This window comes from Somniosus microcephalus, chromosome 7, assembly GCF_052327205.1.
Source record: "Somniosus microcephalus isolate GS21.2 chromosome 7, FLI_Smic_1.0, whole genome shotgun sequence".
NCBI lineage: Eukaryota > Metazoa > Chordata > Chondrichthyes > Squaliformes > Somniosidae > Somniosus > Somniosus microcephalus.
In genome coordinates, this window is record NC_140993.1 from 156946296 (window position 1) to 156965899 (window position 19604).

Here is a 19604-nt window from a genome sequence, read left to right on the forward strand (position 1 = left end):
TGTTCACCACTCTCTGGGTGAAGAAATTCCTCCTCATTTCTGTCCTAAATGGCCTACCCCTTATCCTTAGACTGTGACCCCTGGTTCTGGACTCCCCGACCATCAGGAACATCCTTCCTGCATCTAGTCTGTCTAGTCCTGTCAGAATTTTATAAGTTTCAATGAGATCCCCTCTCATTCTTCTAAACTCCAGCGAGTACAAGCCCAATCGACCCAATCTCTCCTCATACGTCATTCCTGCCATCCCAGGTATCAGCCTGGTGAATCTTCGCTGAACTCCTTCCATGGCAAGAACATCCTTCCTCAGATAAGGCGACCAAAACTGCACACAATATTCAAGATGTGGTCTCACCAAGGCCCTGTACAACTGCAGCAAGACATCCTTATTCCTGTACCAAAACCCTCTCGCTACGAAGGCCAACATACCATTTGCCTTCTTAACCGCCTGCTGTACCTGCATGCTTACCTTCAGCGACTGGTGCACAAGGACACCCAGGTCTCGTTGCACTTCCCCTTCTCCCAATTTATTGCCATTCAGATAATAATGTGCCTTCCTGTTTTTGCCACCAAAGTGGATAACCTCCCATTTATCCACGTTATATTGCATCTGCCATGCTTCTGCCCAATCACCCAACCTGTCCAAATCATCCTGGAGTTTCTCGGCATCCTCCTCACAGCACACACGCCCACCCAGCTTTGTGTCGTCTGCAAATTTGGAGATATTACATCTAGTTCCCTTGTCTAGATCATTAATATATATTGTGAATAGCTGGGGTCCAAGGACTGATCCCTGCGGTACCCCACTAGTCACTGCCTGCCACTCGGAAAAAGACCCGTTTATTCCAATTCTTTGCTTTCTGTCTGCCAACCAGTTCTCTATCCAAGTCAATACCTTGCCCAATCCCATGTGCCTTAACTTTACACTCTAATCTCTTATGCGGGACCTTATCAAAAGCCTTCTGAAAGTCCAAATACACCACCTCCACTGGTTCTCCCTTATCTATTTTACCAGTTACATCCTCAAAAAATTCCAGTAGATTAGTCAAGCACGATTTACCTTTTGTAAATCCATGCTGACTTTGTCCGATCCTGTCACTGTTTTCCAAGTGCTCTGCTATTACATCTTTTATAATGGACTCTAGCATTTTCCCCACTACCGATGTCAGGCTTACCGGCCTGTAATTCCCCGTTTTCTCTCTACCACCTTTTTTGAATAGTGGGGTAACATTAGCTACCCTCCAATCCATGGGAACTGTTCCAGATTCCATCGAATGTTGGAAGATTATCAGCAATGCATCTACTATTTCTAGGGCCACTTCCTTAAGTACCCTAGGATGTAGACTATCGGGCCCTGGGGATTTATCGGCCTTCAATCCCATCAATTTCCCTAACACCATTTCCCTACAAATACTGATTTCTTTCCGTTCCTCCCTTTCATCAGAACCTATGTTCCCCGACATCTCTGGGAGGTTATTTGTGTCCTCCTTTGTGAAGACAGAACCAAAGTATGTATTTAATTGGTCAGCCATTTCTTTGTTCCCCATTATAAATTCCCCTGATTCTGACTGCAAGGGACCTACGCTTGACTTCACCAATCTTTTTCTCTTCACCTATCTATAAAAGCTTTTGCAGCCAGCTTTTATGTTCCCTGCAAGCTTACTCTCATATTCTATTTTCCCCTTCTTAATTAATCCCTTTGTCCTCCTTTGTTGAATCCTAAACTGCTTTATATGTCCTCTCCTTGGATCTTATGCTATCCCTAATTTCCCTTGTTAGCCACGGTTGAGTCACCTTTTTTGTTTTATTTTTATGCCAAACTGAGATGAACAAATTCTGTAGTTCATCCATGCAGTCTTTGAATGTTTGCCATTGCCTATCCGCCGTCAACCCTTTGAGTGACATTCCCCAATCAATCCTACCCAACTCGTGCCTCAGACCATCATAGTTTCCTTTATTTAAATTCAGGACCCTAGTCTCTGAGTCAACTACTTCATTCTCCATCTTAATGAAGAATTCGATCATATTATGATCGCTCCGACCCAAGGGGCCTCGTACAACAAGATTGCTAATGAATCCTCTCGTTACATAATACCCAGTCTAAGATGGCCTGATCTCTGGTTGGTTCCTCGACGTATTGGTCCAGGAAACCATCTTGTAAACACTCCAGGAATTCCTCCTCCACAGTATTGTTACTAATTTGGTTAGCCCAATCTATATGTAGATTAAAGTCACCCATGATGACTGCCGTGCCCTTATTGCATGCTTCTTTAATTTCCCTTTTAATGCCATCCCCAACCTCCGCATTACTGTTTGGAGGCCTATATACCACTCCCACTAACGTTTTCTGCCCCTTGGTATTTCTCAATTCTACCCATACAGATTCCACATCATCAGAGCTAATATCCTTCCTTACAATTGTGTTAATCCCTTCTTTAACCAGCAATGCTACCCCACCTCCCTTTCCTTTTTGCCTAACTTTCCTGAATATCGAATACCCCTGGATGTTGAGTTCCCAGCCTTGACCACCCAGGAGCCATGTTTCCGTAATCCCAATCAAATCATATTCGTTTACCTCTATTTGCGCAGCTAATTCATCCACCTTATTACGAATGCTCCTCGCATTAAGACACAAAGCCTTCAGGCTTGTTTTTTTAACGCTCTTAGACCTATTAGAATTATTATTTACTGTGGCCATGTTTGATTGAAACCATTGATTTCTCTGACTGCCACTTTTGTTTTTCTCCTTCCTATCTTTTGCTTTTATCCTTGTTTCTCTTTCCTCTGTCCCCCTGCTCAGGTTCCCAACCCCCTGCCATTTTAGTTTAAACCCTCCGCCAGAGCAAAGGAGTGATGGGTGAGCAGTATTGGGTGTGGGCAGCAGAATTTTGGATGGGATGAAATTTATACAGAGTAGAGGATGGGAGGCTAGCCAGGAGAACTTTGGAATGTTCAAGTCCAGAGGTGATAAAGGCATGGATGAGGATTTCAGCAGCAGAAGGGCTGATGTAGAGACAGGCAATGTTATGGAGGTGGAAGTAAATAGTCTTTGTGATGGAGAATATGGGGTCACAAGCTCGGCTCCGAGTCAAATAGGATTCTAAAACTACAAACAGTCCGGTTCAACCGGAGATATTGGCAGGGAGGAGGATGGAATCGATGGCCAGTCTCCTGCTTCTCCCCCTCCTGAATACTGTTTTTGCATTTAACAAGTGAAGAAGGGAAATCAAATATGTATCTCTCCTGACTGAATCAGGTTGTCAGACATTCACAGGATCTCAGATAATAGTTAAGCTTCCCAGATGCCGTCTCCAAGGTGATAACTCAGAAAGCTGCCAAAATTCAACAGTCTTCTGTGTACAGCTAACCAGAAATGTATGCAAAAGCACCTACTCAAAAATCCAATACCAAGCCATTGCCCATCTAATAGCTGCTTGAACAATCCAATTGTTACAGCCCCATTGAAATCTATGAGCAAAACAAACAGGTAAACAAGGACAGAAAATGCTGGAAACATTTCAGCTGGCCTGCAAGGTAAACAAGGATGCAATTTTAAGGCAATTATGTATTAATGATACCCTGAAGAGTCATATCAACTAGACTGGGTTATTTACATTCAAGTGAATCCAGTTTTAACCTCTAAAGTACCATGGAAAAAGACAAAAAACTCTTGAACAAAACAGAGTGTTTGGTCATGGACCAGACACTCCATAAATCATGACCCACTGACTGCCCTGGATTAACCTTGTATTACATACCACCCAAGTCCTCTGCTTCACCAACCTCTTGGCAGCCTCAGATAACCCACTGGCCTCCAGGTACTGATCAGATCCAGAACTTTTACACTTCAGACAAGAAATCAGGGCTTGGTCTCCAACTGCCACAAAGACCATGTTTACTAAACATTCCAACCGTCGGACCATACCCAGACCTCTGATCATAATTTCATAAAGAACCAATTGAGACATGTTTTGTTTTCCTGCAACTTTTTCAGAGTAGAAATAGAAGGATGTTTCAGATGAATATGTGGCTAGAGGAATGGTGCAAGCGGGAGGGATTCAAATTCCTGGGACATTGGAACCGGTTCTGGGGGGGAGGTGGGACCAGTACAAACTGGACGGTTTGCACCTGGGCAGGGCCGGGACCGATGTCTTAGGGGGAGTGTTTGCTAGTGGTTGGGGAGGGTTTAAACTAAAATGGCAGGGGGTTGGGAACCTGTGCAGGGAGACAGAGGAAAGGGAAGCAAGGGTAGAAGCAAAAGGCAGGAAGGAGAAAAGCAAAAGTGGCAGTCAGAGAAATCAAGGGTTTAAATCAAAGATGGCCACAGTAAATAATAATTCTAAAAGGTCTAAGAGTGTTAAAAAAAAAACAAGCCTGAAGGCTTTGCGTCTTAATGCGAGGAGCATTTCTAATAAGCTGGATGAATTAGCTGCGCAAATAGATGTAAACGGATGTAGTATAATTGGGATTACGGAGACATGGTTCCAGGGTGACCAAGGCTGGGAATTCAATATCCAGGGGTATTCAATATTCAGGAAAGACAGGCAAAAAGGAAAAGGAGGTGGGGTAGCATTGCTAGTTAAAGAGATTAACACAATAGGATATTAGCTCTGATGATGTGGAATCTATATGGGTAGAGCTGAGAAATACCAAGGGGCAGAAAACGTTAGTGGGAGTTGTATACAGACCCCCAAACAGTAATGCTGGGTGGGCGTGTGTGCTGTGAGGAGGATGCAGAGAAACTCCAGTATGATTTGGACAGGTTGGGTGATTGGGCAGATGCAGTATAATGTGGATAAATGCGAGGTTATCCACTTTGGTGGCAAAAACAGGAAGGCAGATTATTATCTGAACGGCAATAGATTGGGAGAAGGGGAAGTACAACGAGACCTGGGTGTCCTTGTGCACCAGTCGCTGAAGGTAAGCATGCAGGTGCAGCAGGCGATTAAGGCGGCAAATGGTATGTTGGCCTTCATAGCGAGAGGATTCGAGTACAGGAGCAAGGATGTCTTGCTGCTGTTGTACAGGGCCTTGGTGAGACCACAGCTCGAGTGTTGTGTGCAGTTTTGGTCGCCTTATTGGAGGAAGGATGTTCTTGCCATGGAGGGAGTGCAGCAAAGATTCACCAGGCTGATACCTGGGATGGCAGGAATGACGTATGAGGAGAGATTGGGTCGATTGGGCTTATACTCACTGGAGTTTAGAAGAATGAGAGGGGATCTCATTGAAACATAAAATTCTAACAGGACTAGACAGACTAGATGCAGGAAGGATGTTCCCGATGGCAGGGGAGTCCAGCACCAGGGGTCACAGTCTAAAGATAAGGGGTAAGCCATTTAGGACTGAGATGAGGAGGAATTTCTTCACCCAGAGAGTGGTGAACCTGTGGAATTCTCTACCGCAAAAGGCAGTTGAGGCCAATTCATTAAATATATTCAAGAAGGAGTTAGATATACTTCTCAAGGCTAATGGGATCAAGGGATATGGGGAGAAAGCAGGGACAGGGTACTGAATTTGGATGATCAGCCATGATCTCATTAAATGGTGGAGCAGGCTCGAGGGGCCGAATGGCCTACTCCTGCTCCTATCTTCTATGTTTCATACAACCTAAAACTAGTACTGCAGTGTCCATTCACATGTGCCTCCTGACTGCTCTATCCAGACTTCACTGCTCTCAATTCTGATCTCGATCAGCCTGCCATTCACACTCCACCTTTTGTTTGTGTTCTCTGTACCCTACTCCACTTTCTCTCCTACCACCATTGAGGCTCAAGTTCCTCCTGAACATGCCCATGGCTTCCTTTAGCTTCATATTAAGCATCCATGAAGCCCACCATGGCACCCGATCCTGCCTCTCCCAAAATCACCCCCCTCCCAGTGAACATCCCACACAGTTCGCTCATCAGAGATTTACCTCCATCTTCCTTTCCATGCCCGCCCTCTCCTCCCACAAGACTTTTCTAGTGGGCTCCTAACCATTGTCCTGCTCAGTCTCCCTTCAAAATGTTTTCACCCTCCCCAAGGACAACCTCACCCTGGATGACTCCATGCCATGGACATGGGCCTAACTGAAACTTAGTGCATGCACAATGACAGCTTCCAACTTACAACAACAACTTATATAGTGCCTTTAACATAGTAAAACATCCCAAGACGCTTCACAGGAGTGCAAGAAGAAAAAATTTGACACCGAGCCACATAAGAAGTCAGGGCAGTCAAAGGGGCAGGTTTTAAGGAGCGTTTTAAAGGAGGAAAGTGAGGTAGTGAGGTAGAGACGTTTAGGGAGGGAGTTCCAGAGCTTAGGGCCTAGGCAGCTGAAGGCACGACCACCACCACCAATGGTTGAGAGATTATAATCAGGGATGCTCAAGGGGACAGAATTTGAGAAGCACAGATATCTCGGGGGGTGGTTGTGGTACTGAAGGATATTACAGAGATAGGAAGGGGCAAGGCCATGGAGGGATCTGAAAACAAGTATGAGAATTCGGAAATCGAGGCATTGCTTAACCGGGAGCCAATGTAGGTCTGCGAGCACAGGGGTGATGGGTGAACGGGACGGTGCGAATTAGGACACGGGCAGCCAAGTTTTGGATGACCTCAAGTTTACGTAGGGTAGAATGTGGGAGGCTAGCCAGGGTGCGTTGGAATAGTCAAGTCTAGAGGTTAACAAAGGCATGGATGAGAGTTTCAGTAGCAGATGAGCTGAGGCGGGGCAGAGACGGGCTACGTTAAAAAGGTGGAAATAGGCAGTTTTTGTTATGCCACGAATGTGTAGTCAGAAGCTCATTTCAGGGTCAAATATGACACCAAGGTTGCGAACAGTGTGGTTCAGCAGCAGACAGATACTAGGGAGAGGGATGGAGTGGGTGGCATGGGAATGGAGTTTGTGGCGGGACCCGAAGACAATGGCTTCGGTCTTCCCAATATTTAATTGGAAAAAATTTCTGCTCATCCAGAACTGGATGTTGGACAAGCAGTGTGTCAACTTAGAGACTGTGTATCTGTCTGAGCATGATAGGGGAGGATAGGAGGAGGTTAGTGAACTCAGAGGAGAGAGCATGATGAGTAGAGATGGAGGTTGAAATCACCGAGGATAAGTCGCTGCTCGGTACAGAGGCTGAGGGAGGAAAGCAGAGATGGTATCTCAGTGATAAAAATGTTATCGTACTTGGGTGGGCAGTAGTGAACGACAATTTTAAATGATAGGTGAGAGGAGTGGAACCAGGCGAGTTGCTCAAAGGAAGAGAAAGTGCCGGAGGAGCAGGGGGACAGACCCAGGTGTGATTTGGTGATGAGAGTCACACCGCCACCACAGGTCTGGCGGGGCAAGTAGTGGAAGGTATAGCCAGGCGGGGAGGCTTCATTTAAGGGTAAGGTGTCATTACCCCTCACCCAAGTTTCTGTCAGAGCCATGATGTCGATGCAATCATCCACGATAAGCTCATGGATGGCAAGGGCCTTGTTCACAAGTGAACGGACATTCTGGAGGGAGATGCGGAGAGGGTTAGTGATGGCTAATCCACTGCCAGAGACCACAGGGTCAGCGCTTGGAGGGGCGAGTTGAACGGGGAGGAGATTGGCAAGATTAGCTCCCCGCAGGTGCACTGGACGGGAATGTCAGTGAGAGTAGGATGGGACAGTTGGGGTTCCTACTTGTGAGGAGACAACGACAAGTGCCAAGGTGGGCCCTTTGGAGGATGCCAAGAGAGGCACAGAAGGGAGCTGTGGGCTTATTCAAGAGGGAGTCAAGCCTGGGACGGCAGCAGGAGAGTAGGAAGGTCGAAGGGTAATGAAGAGTTGGGGTAGGGATTTGGGAGGGCAGAGTATCCGAGAGGGGAGAAATGAAGGGCAGCATGACGATAGGAGAGACCAGTCAGGGAGGGTTAGAGAGAAAAGAAAAAAGGGGGGAGAAAAAAAAGTGGAAATAGAAGTGAACGGTTCGGGTCCGGAGCGGCAGCCAAAATGCGCACGTGAATGGACACAGGGAAAATCTCAAGTTACATAGGCCTGGTTATGTAGCAATTATAGGGATGCATATTTCCTGGTAGTAGCAGGGAATAGGTTGGTGACAATAGTAGGGAGTCCAGAGTTAAAGTCAGAGGTCCCGTGGAGGGAAAACTTACTAAAGTCTATATGAGACAGCAATGTGTACGTCAATGACTGGTCCCACCTACTCTGGCAAAAATGTCATGCAAGCACATCACCATCTTTCAAACATCCCACCTCTCGGTCAAAGTTTTTGCTCGAGACGAAGTGTTTGCTTGACAAAGTTTTTGCCTTTTATCTTCTCAAGCCCCACAGGTGATTTTATTTTCTACCAAGATCTCCCCGTTTAACTTTTGCCTTCTCATTAATTTAAACTGTCATTGCCCTCTCTCCTCACTTCTTTGCCCTCCAACCTCACTAAAGAAAGTACTCCACCCACATCTGCTGGACCTCATCATCATCTGCAGGTTTGCCACCTCTAAGATTTTGATTGGACAGTCTCTAATCACCAACCTGTTCCCTCAATATCCTAATTACTCTGCCCACCTTCACTATCCTCACCCTCATCCTTGGAAATAAATCTTCTCCTTTCCCACCTTCCCTAGAAAAACACCTTCCAACTCCCCCCTCTCCCAGCCCTCCACAACACTACTGCAACTGTTCTAGCAATTTAACAGCTTCATCGATACGGTTATTGACACCAAGTCATCCATGGTGTCTCGTCCCCTTACGTGTACCTCACCTCAGCACCCTAATGTCTAAAGGCAGTAAACCAAGTGCATAACTGGCTTGAGCATTCAATCACCAAATCTCACTATATCAGTTATATCACATCTCCCTCTTCACTGTCAAATCCTCCTAGAATGCCAGGATCAACTTTGAGGAACAAGGGCTATTTACACTCCTCAATGACCAACAGTCGTCTCAGATTTTCTACATCTCTATCCTCATTACATGGAAATGTAAAGCTAAAGACAGCCTCTTGCTCAACCTTTCCCACACCACAGCCCCATATTTTTCTGTAACTTCTCCCCATACCCAGACTTTTCTCACTCAATGTGACCCAACTCCTGTTCCCTTTTTCCCATTCCCACCCAAATTCTGACCAGTCAACTACATCGCCATGTCTCATTGCTTGCCAACACTGTAAACAGCTTCTTTAGAACAAGGACCATCCCCCTCTCCTTTAAAATCATCATCGCTCCTCTACAAAACCATCCTTGAAATCTCTGACCTTTCCAACTACCATCATGTATCTAATTTCCCTTTCTTCTCCAAGGTCCTTGACTAGTTGTTACCACTCAGCTCCATGCTCACGTCTCACAAAGCTGCCGATTCAAATCCCTTCTGCTCTGTCTACACCAAGACTGTCCTATTCAAAGTCACAAATAATCTTCTTGCAATCTCTACATTATCCTTCCTCATCTTTCCCACCTACGAGGCAGTCAGCCATTCCATCTTCCTGTTTGATCTATTTTAAGGGTGCTGCCCGGATTGGTTCCAACTTCACATCTCCTCCAATGACTTCTCCTCTTGCCTCCAACATGATCATCTCTGGCATATTACACAGCACCATCTTTGGCCCCTTCCTTTTCTTCATGTATATTCATACATACTGCCTCTCAAACAAAATCTGTAGGCACAAGATTAGCTTCCGTAACACCAACTTGCTTTATCTCGCTACCATCTTGTTAGATTCCACAACCACTTGTTTTGTCAGACTGCCTGACATCAAGTCATTGATCAGCCTGAACTTGCGTCAACTGACTATCTGGAAAACCAAATCCATCTTATTTGTTTCCTGCCAAAAGCTTGGCATCCTTTTCCTCCCTTCCCAGCTGCTCACTCAGGTAGACAGTGCGCACCTTGGTGCCCTACTAAACACTGAATTACACTGTGAACACCATTCGCACTGCTGTTAAAACCCTGAGCCACAGTTTGGTCAGCTCAAGACTTGACTTCTCTAATGCTCTTCTCGCCGGCCTCCCAAGCTTCCTCCTACAAAAACTCCAAATTGTTCAAAATTCTAGTCGCCTCCATCCTGTCCACATTAAGTCATGCTTGCTCATCACTTCACTGATCTCCATTGGTTCCCTCCATGCCTAACTCCGCAACCTCCTTCAGCCACAGACTATGCCGTATGGTCTTGTTACTCTGGCCTCCCAGCATTCCGCAATCAGCTGCAGATCTTTTAGCACTACCTTCCCTAAACCTCTTCACCGTGCTATTTTTTCACCATCTTTAAAAGACCCCTAAATATCACCAAACATGCATTCGCTCCTAATTCTACTATTGCTCTCCTATGTGAAGCAACCTGGGAAGTTGCTACACAAATGCAAATAAGTGCTGACTACGAAGGACATCACGTTCTATTCGTGGCAGGTCTGTCTGATCCTCCACTTTCTGGACACCAAGACGACCTTGAATTCTGATGGGAATTCCCCAACAACCCCTCCATCAAAATCACCTAAGGCAAGTGCCTATGAATTTACCCTCATCTGATCTTCAACCTCTTAATCCAAATTCATCTTTCCATCTCCTTGAAAATTTGCTGCTGTCCTATTCCTAAACAGGTGATTCCCCATGCCCCTCAAACTGCATTATGGAAAATGCTGTTAACTAGGAATTAAGCAACACTTTTAAAATTCTGTGCTGCTCCATGATTTTTGGCACGTCTTTTCCACTAGTGTACTCATTAGCTATATTAAGAACCTCAAAATCTGCTCATTGACTGTTTAATGAATCATCTGCGACTGTCGTGGACATCTCAAGGGCCTTCGAGAAGAGCTGTTCCTTCTTCTCACAAGAAAATAAGTCAAGAATGAGAAAAGCCATATGTCCCACCAAACTTATCCTTCTAGTATTTCAACTCAGCCAGCCTAGCATACAGCTACATTTTGAACTTCTGGAACGTCTTCAATTTCACCATCCTATATGGTAGATCAATCCAGATGTTTAATATGTTGAGAGTAAAAAAAAAAGTTCCAAGGCGTATCCTCTTGTTCTACTGGTCTGAATAATTGTGAAGCAATATTCTGAATTCACTTCATCTATGCTAGTCAATACTTTATATAATTAATGGGGCCACCCTTCAACCATCTTTCTAGGTTGAAGGGCTTGCGTGTTTGTAATTGTTCCTCATAATCCATCTATTACACTTATTATCCTTACACTTGGGATTATTCTTCTTGCTCATTTCTGCACCTTTTCAATTCTTGTGTTACTTTTGAAGTGTGGTGACCAAAATTGCACAGATCTCCTCCATTCATCATATAACTTGCTTGTAGATGATTCTACTCTACATTCATCAACTTTCTTCACACAACCTGCAACCTTATTGTCACTAGACTGAATTAGTACTTTGGGATCTCTCATGCCCTTCAATTGATCAATGAAAATCTAATTTTATTAAAACTCTTCAAAGTCACAATTTCTCCATGTATCGCAAGCCTAAAAGCCACCTCGCAATTTGATGGCCACATGCCCGCCTCCCTTAGTCCTTCATCAACTACCGACATACTTTGTCCATCTCCTCTGACCTCGAGTGAAATGACCACAATTCCTCCATCACTAAAGCTGCTTATGACAAGCTCAGTTTCCTCTTTCCAACAAACACTTTCTCTCAACAGGAATGTTGCTTGTAATGCACATGATTACAAAAGTGTGTAACTGGAATAAGTAGCAATAAATCAAAAAAAGTAAAATAAAAGGTATATCTTCTGTATCGTGTACAACAATTTCTCTTTTTAGTCAATACGAATTCACTTCTTGCATAAAGTGAAATCCCACCTGCTGATGGGGTGACGGAGAAATCCACTGCTGCAGCCTGAAGTAAGTTATATAGTTCAATTAGGTTACAATTAAAGCCTATGACTCTTTTAAGGGTCCGCCAGAACGTGATGCCGAGTGACTCCACTCAAGTGGAATGAGTTATAGGTCTCATACTTGTGAAAAGAATACTACAACTAACTAGTGATGTATTTATTTTTTATATTAGGATATAGTTATGGCAACTACTCAAGCCATCGCTGAATATATCAACTCCACACCCTCCCTCAGCCAAGACACAGATAAATGCACGGCAGCCCTAAACACGTGAACTTCAAAGCTTTCATCTATACTGCTGGGATTGTTTTGCCTAGCTCACTCCTGTATGTACTTTTTCCATCTCTAATTATTTCAAAGTCATAATAACCAGCCCCAAAAATCAAATACACAGGTAAGTTGATCAAGACCAGTGAGTATGTCCATTAGGAACAAGACATCAGATACTGGGAACTGCAACCATTATGTTTTGGCCATCATAAATTGATTAGGAAGGTTGACCACAACACATCATCTGTATCTTACATTAATCATTTTAAAACTAGGTTCATTGTATGCAATAAGCAACTTACCCTGCTCTTTTATATGACGGATTCGTTTCACAGTTTCTTTTAAGATTGCACATTTGTCTGGTTTTACGTTGAAGTTGTCAATGTCATTAAAATTAGCAAATATCAGCTCAGCAAGTTCTTCAATATATTTATTCTCTTGCTCACGATGACGTTTCTCAGTGCTACGTTTAGGGCTGTTGAAACACAAAAGCAGCAATGTTAAGTGCTAGGAATACGTTTGGCATTTTTGTTCTCTTGGTTTATTTTATATGCAAGCAGTTAAACTGCTGGTCTTAGTGCAATTCCATCCAAAAATATAAGATTTAATCAAAGTGCAATTCCATCCAAAAATACAAGATTTAATGAAAGGGATAGCTACATATTGTCCTCAGAGCAGACGAATATTTTACCCGATTTAAAATAGAAATAAACTGAATGCATTCGGTTTTCCAACATTAATGATGTGATTTTCTGAACAGCAAAATAGTCAGAAACTGTGCTCCGAAAGTCTGAAGCAGCAAACATTGCTTGAAATTTTCTTTCTCTGTGGCACAAGCAAATCCAGCATTGGCCAAGAAAAAGAAATCTTTTCTTTGGTCACCAAACTATTATAGGAAAAGTGTAGTCAATTAGATCATGGCTGATATGTACCTCAACTCCATTTACCCACCATTGATCCATATCCCTTGATGCCCTTACCCAATAAAAAGTTGTCGATCGCAGTCTTGAAAATTTCAACTGACTCAACAGCCACAGCCTTTCTTGGGAGAATCTCACATTTCCACTACACTGTGTAGAAAAAGTGTTCCTGATTTCATTCCTGAATGGTCTAGCTCTAATTTTAAGATTGTACCCTATTGTTGTGGATTCCCCCACCAGAGGAAATAACTTCTCTGTCGACTCTTTCGAATCATTCTAACATTTTAACCACCTCAATTAGATCATCCTTCAACCTTCTAAACTCAAGGGAATACAACCCACTCACATTTATGCAGCCTGTCATAATTTAACCCTTTAAGCTCCATCACCATTCTGGTGAATCTGCACTGCCCCCGATCAAAGGCCAATATATCCTTCCTGAAGTGTGGTACACAGAACTGAACACAATACTCCAGATCGAGTCTGAGCAAGGCGCTGTACAACTGAAGCATAACTTAATTCCCTTTGTATTCCAGCCCGAGAAAAGGCCAACAATCCATTAGCCTTTTTGATTACCTTTGATACATGTGCATTTGCTGTAAACGGGTGTACACCTCTTCTAGACCCATCTTTTATTTATTTACTTGTCCCATTACCATCTCCTTTTGCTTTGTACTATCATACCTTTTGTCATTTAATCGCTCCTGCCTTCCATCCTATCACAGACCTTCCCTTTTTTGTTCTTTCCTCCCCTCCCCCACCCCTTTCCCTGCCTCTGCACTTGCTTAAAACATTTCTAACTTTTTCCAGTTCGGACGAAAGGTCATCGACCTGAAGCATTAACTCTGTTTCTCTCTCCACAGATGCTGCCTGGCCTGCTGAGTATTTCCAGCATTTTCTGTTTTTATATCCTTTAAGTTGAATTTGTGCTTCTAACCCATTTGTTTTATTTCTTATGCTATCATGCACATAACTAATGGCCCCGAATTTCCGATCGGAGACTTCCTGCGGGCGGATGCCTCCGATTGGAAAAACTCTACGCACTTACCTGCTGGCTCCGTAGGTCCCGAGACTTCTGATCCTGGGCCTCTCCACTACAAAATGCGCAGAAGCCCAGGGGCGCAGGCGGTTTGCAAGCGCCTTGGGATCACGTGGGCCATGGGGAACCAGTCAAAGAAGGGAATCCCACTTCACACTTTTGACGGGTCTCTACACACAGATGTGTCAAAAGTGTGAATGGGGATCACATTTAAAAACAGTTAAACGTTAAATATATATATTTTTAAAAACCATCACGTATTTAAAATTAGTTTAAATTACATTTTTTTTTAAATTTAACAATTAATTTTGAAAAAAAGTTTTTTTTTTTTTTAAAAACAGGGCTAAAAATAAACTTACCTTTTTTAAACAGTATTTTTAAATTATAAGTGAGTGAATTTTTTTTTATTTTTTTTAAACTCTTACGCTGGTAAAAGCTGGCCTTACGCTTGTTTTTACCAGGCGTAAGATTTTTAAAGGTTTTCAGCGGGCGGAGGTTGTGCAGAAAGCGGAACTCTCTGCCCGCTGAGGCCGTTTTCCTGGGCAGGCGGAGGATCTGTCAAGTGGATTCTTGACAGATCGCATGTGCCGGTTTTTAGCGCATGCACTTCGCATGCCTGAAACCGGTACTTGCGAGGCCCCTATACACGTGTACGCACCTCGTACACACCCGTGGGGGCTGGAAAATCCGGCCCATTATCTCGGTAACTCATCCCACCCTGTCCATTTGCCCCGATGGTGTATTTCTCACACGTTCTGAGCGATCATACTTTTGGTTGCTGATGCTCTGCACATTGCTATACAAGCAATGTAATATGTTTTAATTTTTCATCACTCCTGCTTTATTTATGCAGCCATTTTACCCATTCTTCTTGGTAAAGTGCCGCCATCGAAGGGCTTTTACAATTTAGAAAAAAGGGCATCTCAATTGCATAGCATGTTAAGTAAATGAGCCATTCATAACAGGAAGGTCTCGGGCTACTAAGTTAGTCGATTTCAGCAAGGGCTATATTTGGCTTCAGTGTACTTGGGGTCCGGAGGAGGTAGTGGAGGAGTTACAAGGAAAAAAGAAAATTAAACTGGGGTACCTGCGCCTGATTAGAATCCAGTGACTCTTGCTAGAAAAAACTGTATATGTAGACATTGGGCAAGGACAGAATTAGACTGCAGGGTGTAAACAGGATGAAGAAAAAAAAGTCAACTGGTGTGCCATCATGCATCTAAGGTCCAGTTCCAGACCTTGGATCAGATCATATTCTCATTTTAAGGAGGCTTGAAGGGGAAGTGAGTGGGCAAGAACATGGCAAATGGAATATAACGTGGAGAAATGTGAAGTTATCCACTTTGGTAGGAAAAATAGAAAAGCAAAGTATTTTTTAAAATGGAGAGATTGGGAAATGCTGGTGTTCAGAGGGGCCTGGGTGTCCTTGTACACGAATCAAAAAGTTAACATGCAGGTACAGCAAGCAATTAGAAAAGCAAATGGTATGTTGGCCTTTATTACAAGAGGATTTAAGTACAAGAGTAAAGACGTCTTACTGCAATTATATAGGGTCCTGGTAAGACCACACCTGGAGTATTGTGTCTCCTTACCTAAGGAAGGATATACTTGCCATAGAGGGAGTGCAACGAAGGTTCACCAGACTAGCTTCTGGGATGGGGGGGATTGTCCTATGAGGAAAGATTGAGTAGACTAGGCCTATATTCTCTAGAGTTTAGAAGAATTAGAGGCAATCTCATATGAAACATACATAATTCTTACAGGGCTTGACAGGGTAGATGCAGGGAGGTTGTTTCCCCTGGCTGGGGAGTCTAGAACCAGGGGTCACAGTCTCAGAATAAGGAGTCAGCCATTTTGGACTGAGATGAGGAGAAGTTTCTTCACTCAGAGGGTGGTGAATCTTTGGAATTCTCTACCCCAGAGGGCTGTGAAGGCTCCATCGTTGAGTATATTCAAGACAGAGATCAATAGATTTTTGAATATTAATGGAATCAAGGGATATGGAGATAGTTGAGGAAAGTGGAGATGAGGTAGAAGATCAGCCATGATCTTATTGAATGGCAGAGCAGGCTCGAGGGGCCCAATGGCCTACTCCTGCTCCTACTTCTTATGTTCTCTTAGCTGCATACTGAATGGGGACTGAAAAGTGAAAAAAAGATAGAAGAGGAAAACAAAAAAGTTTCAGTGAAGTGAACATAATTCAGAAAACTACATGTTTACCAAATTATTACAAATGTAGCTTAAGAAAAGGAGCTATAAAAGATGAACTTGATATATTGTGACGTACCACCACCTTAAAAAAAGTAAAACATCGAACACACTCCAGAATTAATTAATTCCCTTAAATGTGTATCTTACCTCGGTCGTGGATGGTCACATGGCGATTCCTTACGTTTTCTCGAGTCTAATCTGGCAGGGTCAGAGGAATTTTCACCCATTCCACTCATCTTGCCAACATATAAACAGCTGGTGAAGTTAAGAGAGATGTTTCAATTAGCACTTTACAAAAAACACTCAACTTTCTCAGTTAGAAGTATCTGATGCCTGGTAGTTTCTGTACAAGTTTTTATGATTACCTGCTTTGGCCTTAGTACTACTGCTAATTCAGATAGCAATACAGACACGCTCTTAACCAAAGACAACTTCGATCATTCCAAGTATTGGACAACATATACATAAATTATGTATAGGGTCCCTGTGGTAAACCACTGTTATACCTGTCTGTATGTGTATGTGTATTCCACTAGGTACAGGTCTGGACATGCCTCGGCTGACTCCTCCCACTATTCCAGGTATATAAGTGACTACCTCCCAGTCCCTTAGTATTCTGGACGGGTCGACCACTCGAGACTAGACCTTCATTCTTTAGTTAATAAAAGCCTGGTTGTTACTCGCTTAACCTCAGTCTTTTGGGTAATTGATGGCGCATCAATTTTATTAACTAAATTTTTTTATAATGGAGAAGATCCTCACACCAGCATGCCTGGACCTGGACAGTCGGGAAGCGGACGCTTCCACCAAGTTTGCTCACAGGCTCATGTGCTTCGAGGCATTCCTGACTGCCTCCACTGTGGTCGTAACGTATGCGAACAAACTGTCTGTCCTGATCTCCAAGGTGAACCACCGAGTGTACTCAGTCATCCAGGACGCGACCTCGTACACAGCCGCCCTCCAGCTCCTCAAGACCCAGTACACGTGCCCTGTGAACGAAGTTTACGCCAGGCACCTCCTGGGGAGTCGCAAGCAACAACCTGGGGAATCGACTGAGGAATACCTCCAAGCACTGTCCGTGCTTGGCCGGGCCTGTGGGTGTAAGGTGGTAACGCCCACTAAGTACACGGAGGAACTGATCCGGGATGCCTTCGTAGCGGGCCACAGGTTCAACTACACCCGACAGCGACTGCTGGAGCAGAGTGACCTCACCCTCGACAAAGCCTCCGAAATCGCACTAACGCTGGACGCAGCCTACCGGGGCATGGATGCCTACTCCTCTGCACCGTGGACGCCGCGGGGAACGACAACCTGGGACACGGTAGGACAGCCCCATAGCACCGTGCCACCCCAGCCACAGCCCAACAATGGCCCAACCACCGCAGCAGTGTCCCAAAGCCAGACAGCAGTATCCCAAGGCCAGAAATGCTACTTCTGTGGCCAGGCCAAACACCCCAGAGCGCGCTGCCCGGCGAAGAATGCGACCTGCTCGGGCTGCGGGAAAAAGGGACACTACGCTAGCGTCTGCAAGGCCAAAGCCACCCCGAACGCCAGCAGCGCCGCGTGTGGGCCGTGCGAGCCGCCATCTTGGGCCCCCAACAGCGCCGCGTGGGCCGTGCGGGCTGCCATCTTGGGCCTCCCCAGCCATGTGCGAACCACCGCAGCAGCAGCCATCTTGGACGACTCCAGCCACATGGGAATCATGGGCGCCACCATCTTGGACACCAGCCGGGACGCAGCAGGCCGCCAACCCCCCCCATCTGATACCCGCAGCGACACACCGACCCCTACGCTGGCCTCTGTTACGCTGGACCAAACGGGACCGCACCAACTAGCTCGGTCCAAAATGGACGTTAAGGTAAACGGCCATGCAATAAACTGCCTTTTTGACTCCGGGAGCACAGAGAGCTTCATCCACCCCGACACGGTGCGGCGTTGCTCTCTCCCAGTCCTGCCTGCGCACCAGCGGATTTCTATGGCCGCCGAGTCCCAGTCAGCGGACATTGGCGGCTACTGCGTGGTGACACTAGTAGTAGACGGGACTGTGTTCAATAATTTTAAACTCCTGGTCCTGCCCCAACTTTGCGCTGCCGTTCTACTGGGGTTGGATTTCCAGTGCCACCTCAAAAGTGTTACGATGGCGTACGGTGGCCCCCTCCCCCCACTCACAGTCCGCAGCCAGCAGCCTCCAAATTGCCCGCCGCGCACCAGATGCAACCTCTCCACACTCAGAGTCCCACCCCCCCCCCCACTGTTTGCTAGCCTCACCCCCGACTGTAAGCCCATCGCCACAAAGAGCAGGCGATACAGTGCCGGGGACAGGGTTTTCATCAAAACCGAAGTGGAGCGGCTCCTGAAGGAGGGGATTATTGAGGGCAGCTCCAGCCCCTGGCGAGCCCAGGTTGTGGTCGTTAAGACCGGCGAGAAACAACGCCTGGTCATCGACTACAGCCAAACAATAAACCGCTACACCCTGCTGGACGCCTACCCACTCCCCCGCATAGCTGACATGGTCAACCAGATCGCGCAGTACCGCGTCTTTTCGACCATTGACCTGAAATCAGCGTACCACCAGCTCCCCATCCGCCCCGAAGACCGCCAGTATACTGCTTTTGAGGCAAACGGCCGCCTCTATCACTTCCTTAGGGTTCCCTTTGGCGTTACCAACGGGATCTCCGTCTTCCAAAGGGAGATGGACCGGATGGTCGATCAAAACGCGCTGCAGGCCACTTTCCCTTACCTAGACAATGTGACCATCTACGGCCATGACTTGCAGGACCATGACGCAAACCTCGAGAAATTCCTCCGCACCGCCCAACTCCTGAACCTGACATATAACAAGGAGAAGTGCATATTCCGCACAGACCGCCTCGCCATCCTTGGCTGTGTTGTGGAACACGGGGTCATCGGTCCCGACCCGGACCGGATGCGTCCCCTTATGGAACTCCCACTGCCTAAAAGCTCTGAAGAGGTGCCTAGGGTTTTTTTCCTACTACGCCCAGTGGGTCCCCTACGAAGGCCTTAGTATTCTGGACGGGTCGACCACTCGAGACTAGACCTTCATTCTTTAGTTAATAAAAGCCTGGTTGTTACTCGCTTAACCTCAGTCTTTTGGGTAATTGATGGCGCATCAGTCCCCATCCCCCGCCCCATGTCATTTAAGTACGGAAAACTTTGAACTGATTGTACTTCAAGAGAGCAAGAAACAAGCAGACTTGGATACTAAGTCACCGAAAAGAGCCAAAAAAACACCCAGCCTAGAATCCGTCTCCAAGGAGAACATAAATCAAGGTCTGAAACAGCCCAGCTAACACAGAAAACCCAACAGTAAATGCACTGCTGCCAGTCATTGTTCA

The 19604-nt window shown here is 45.4% G+C and overlaps 1 protein-coding gene across 11 annotated transcripts in view; it reads right to left on the reverse strand.

Annotated features, from left to right (window-relative positions):
* Window positions 1-19604, reverse strand: part of ncoa2 (nuclear receptor coactivator 2) — a 375715-nt gene that overhangs the window by 147886 nt on the left and 208225 nt on the right. For all 11 annotated transcript variants that reach the window (XM_085993140.1, XM_085993133.1, XM_085993136.1 and 8 more), the window contains 2 exons: window positions 16396-16503; window positions 12381-12553 (listed from right to left, as the gene is read on the reverse strand). In XM_085993140.1, coding sequence (XP_085849266.1) covers window positions 12381-12553; window positions 16396-16484 — 262 coding nt within the window. In that variant the 5' untranslated portion in view covers window positions 16485-16503. The remainder of the gene's footprint in view (window positions 1-12380; window positions 12554-16395; window positions 16504-19604) is intronic.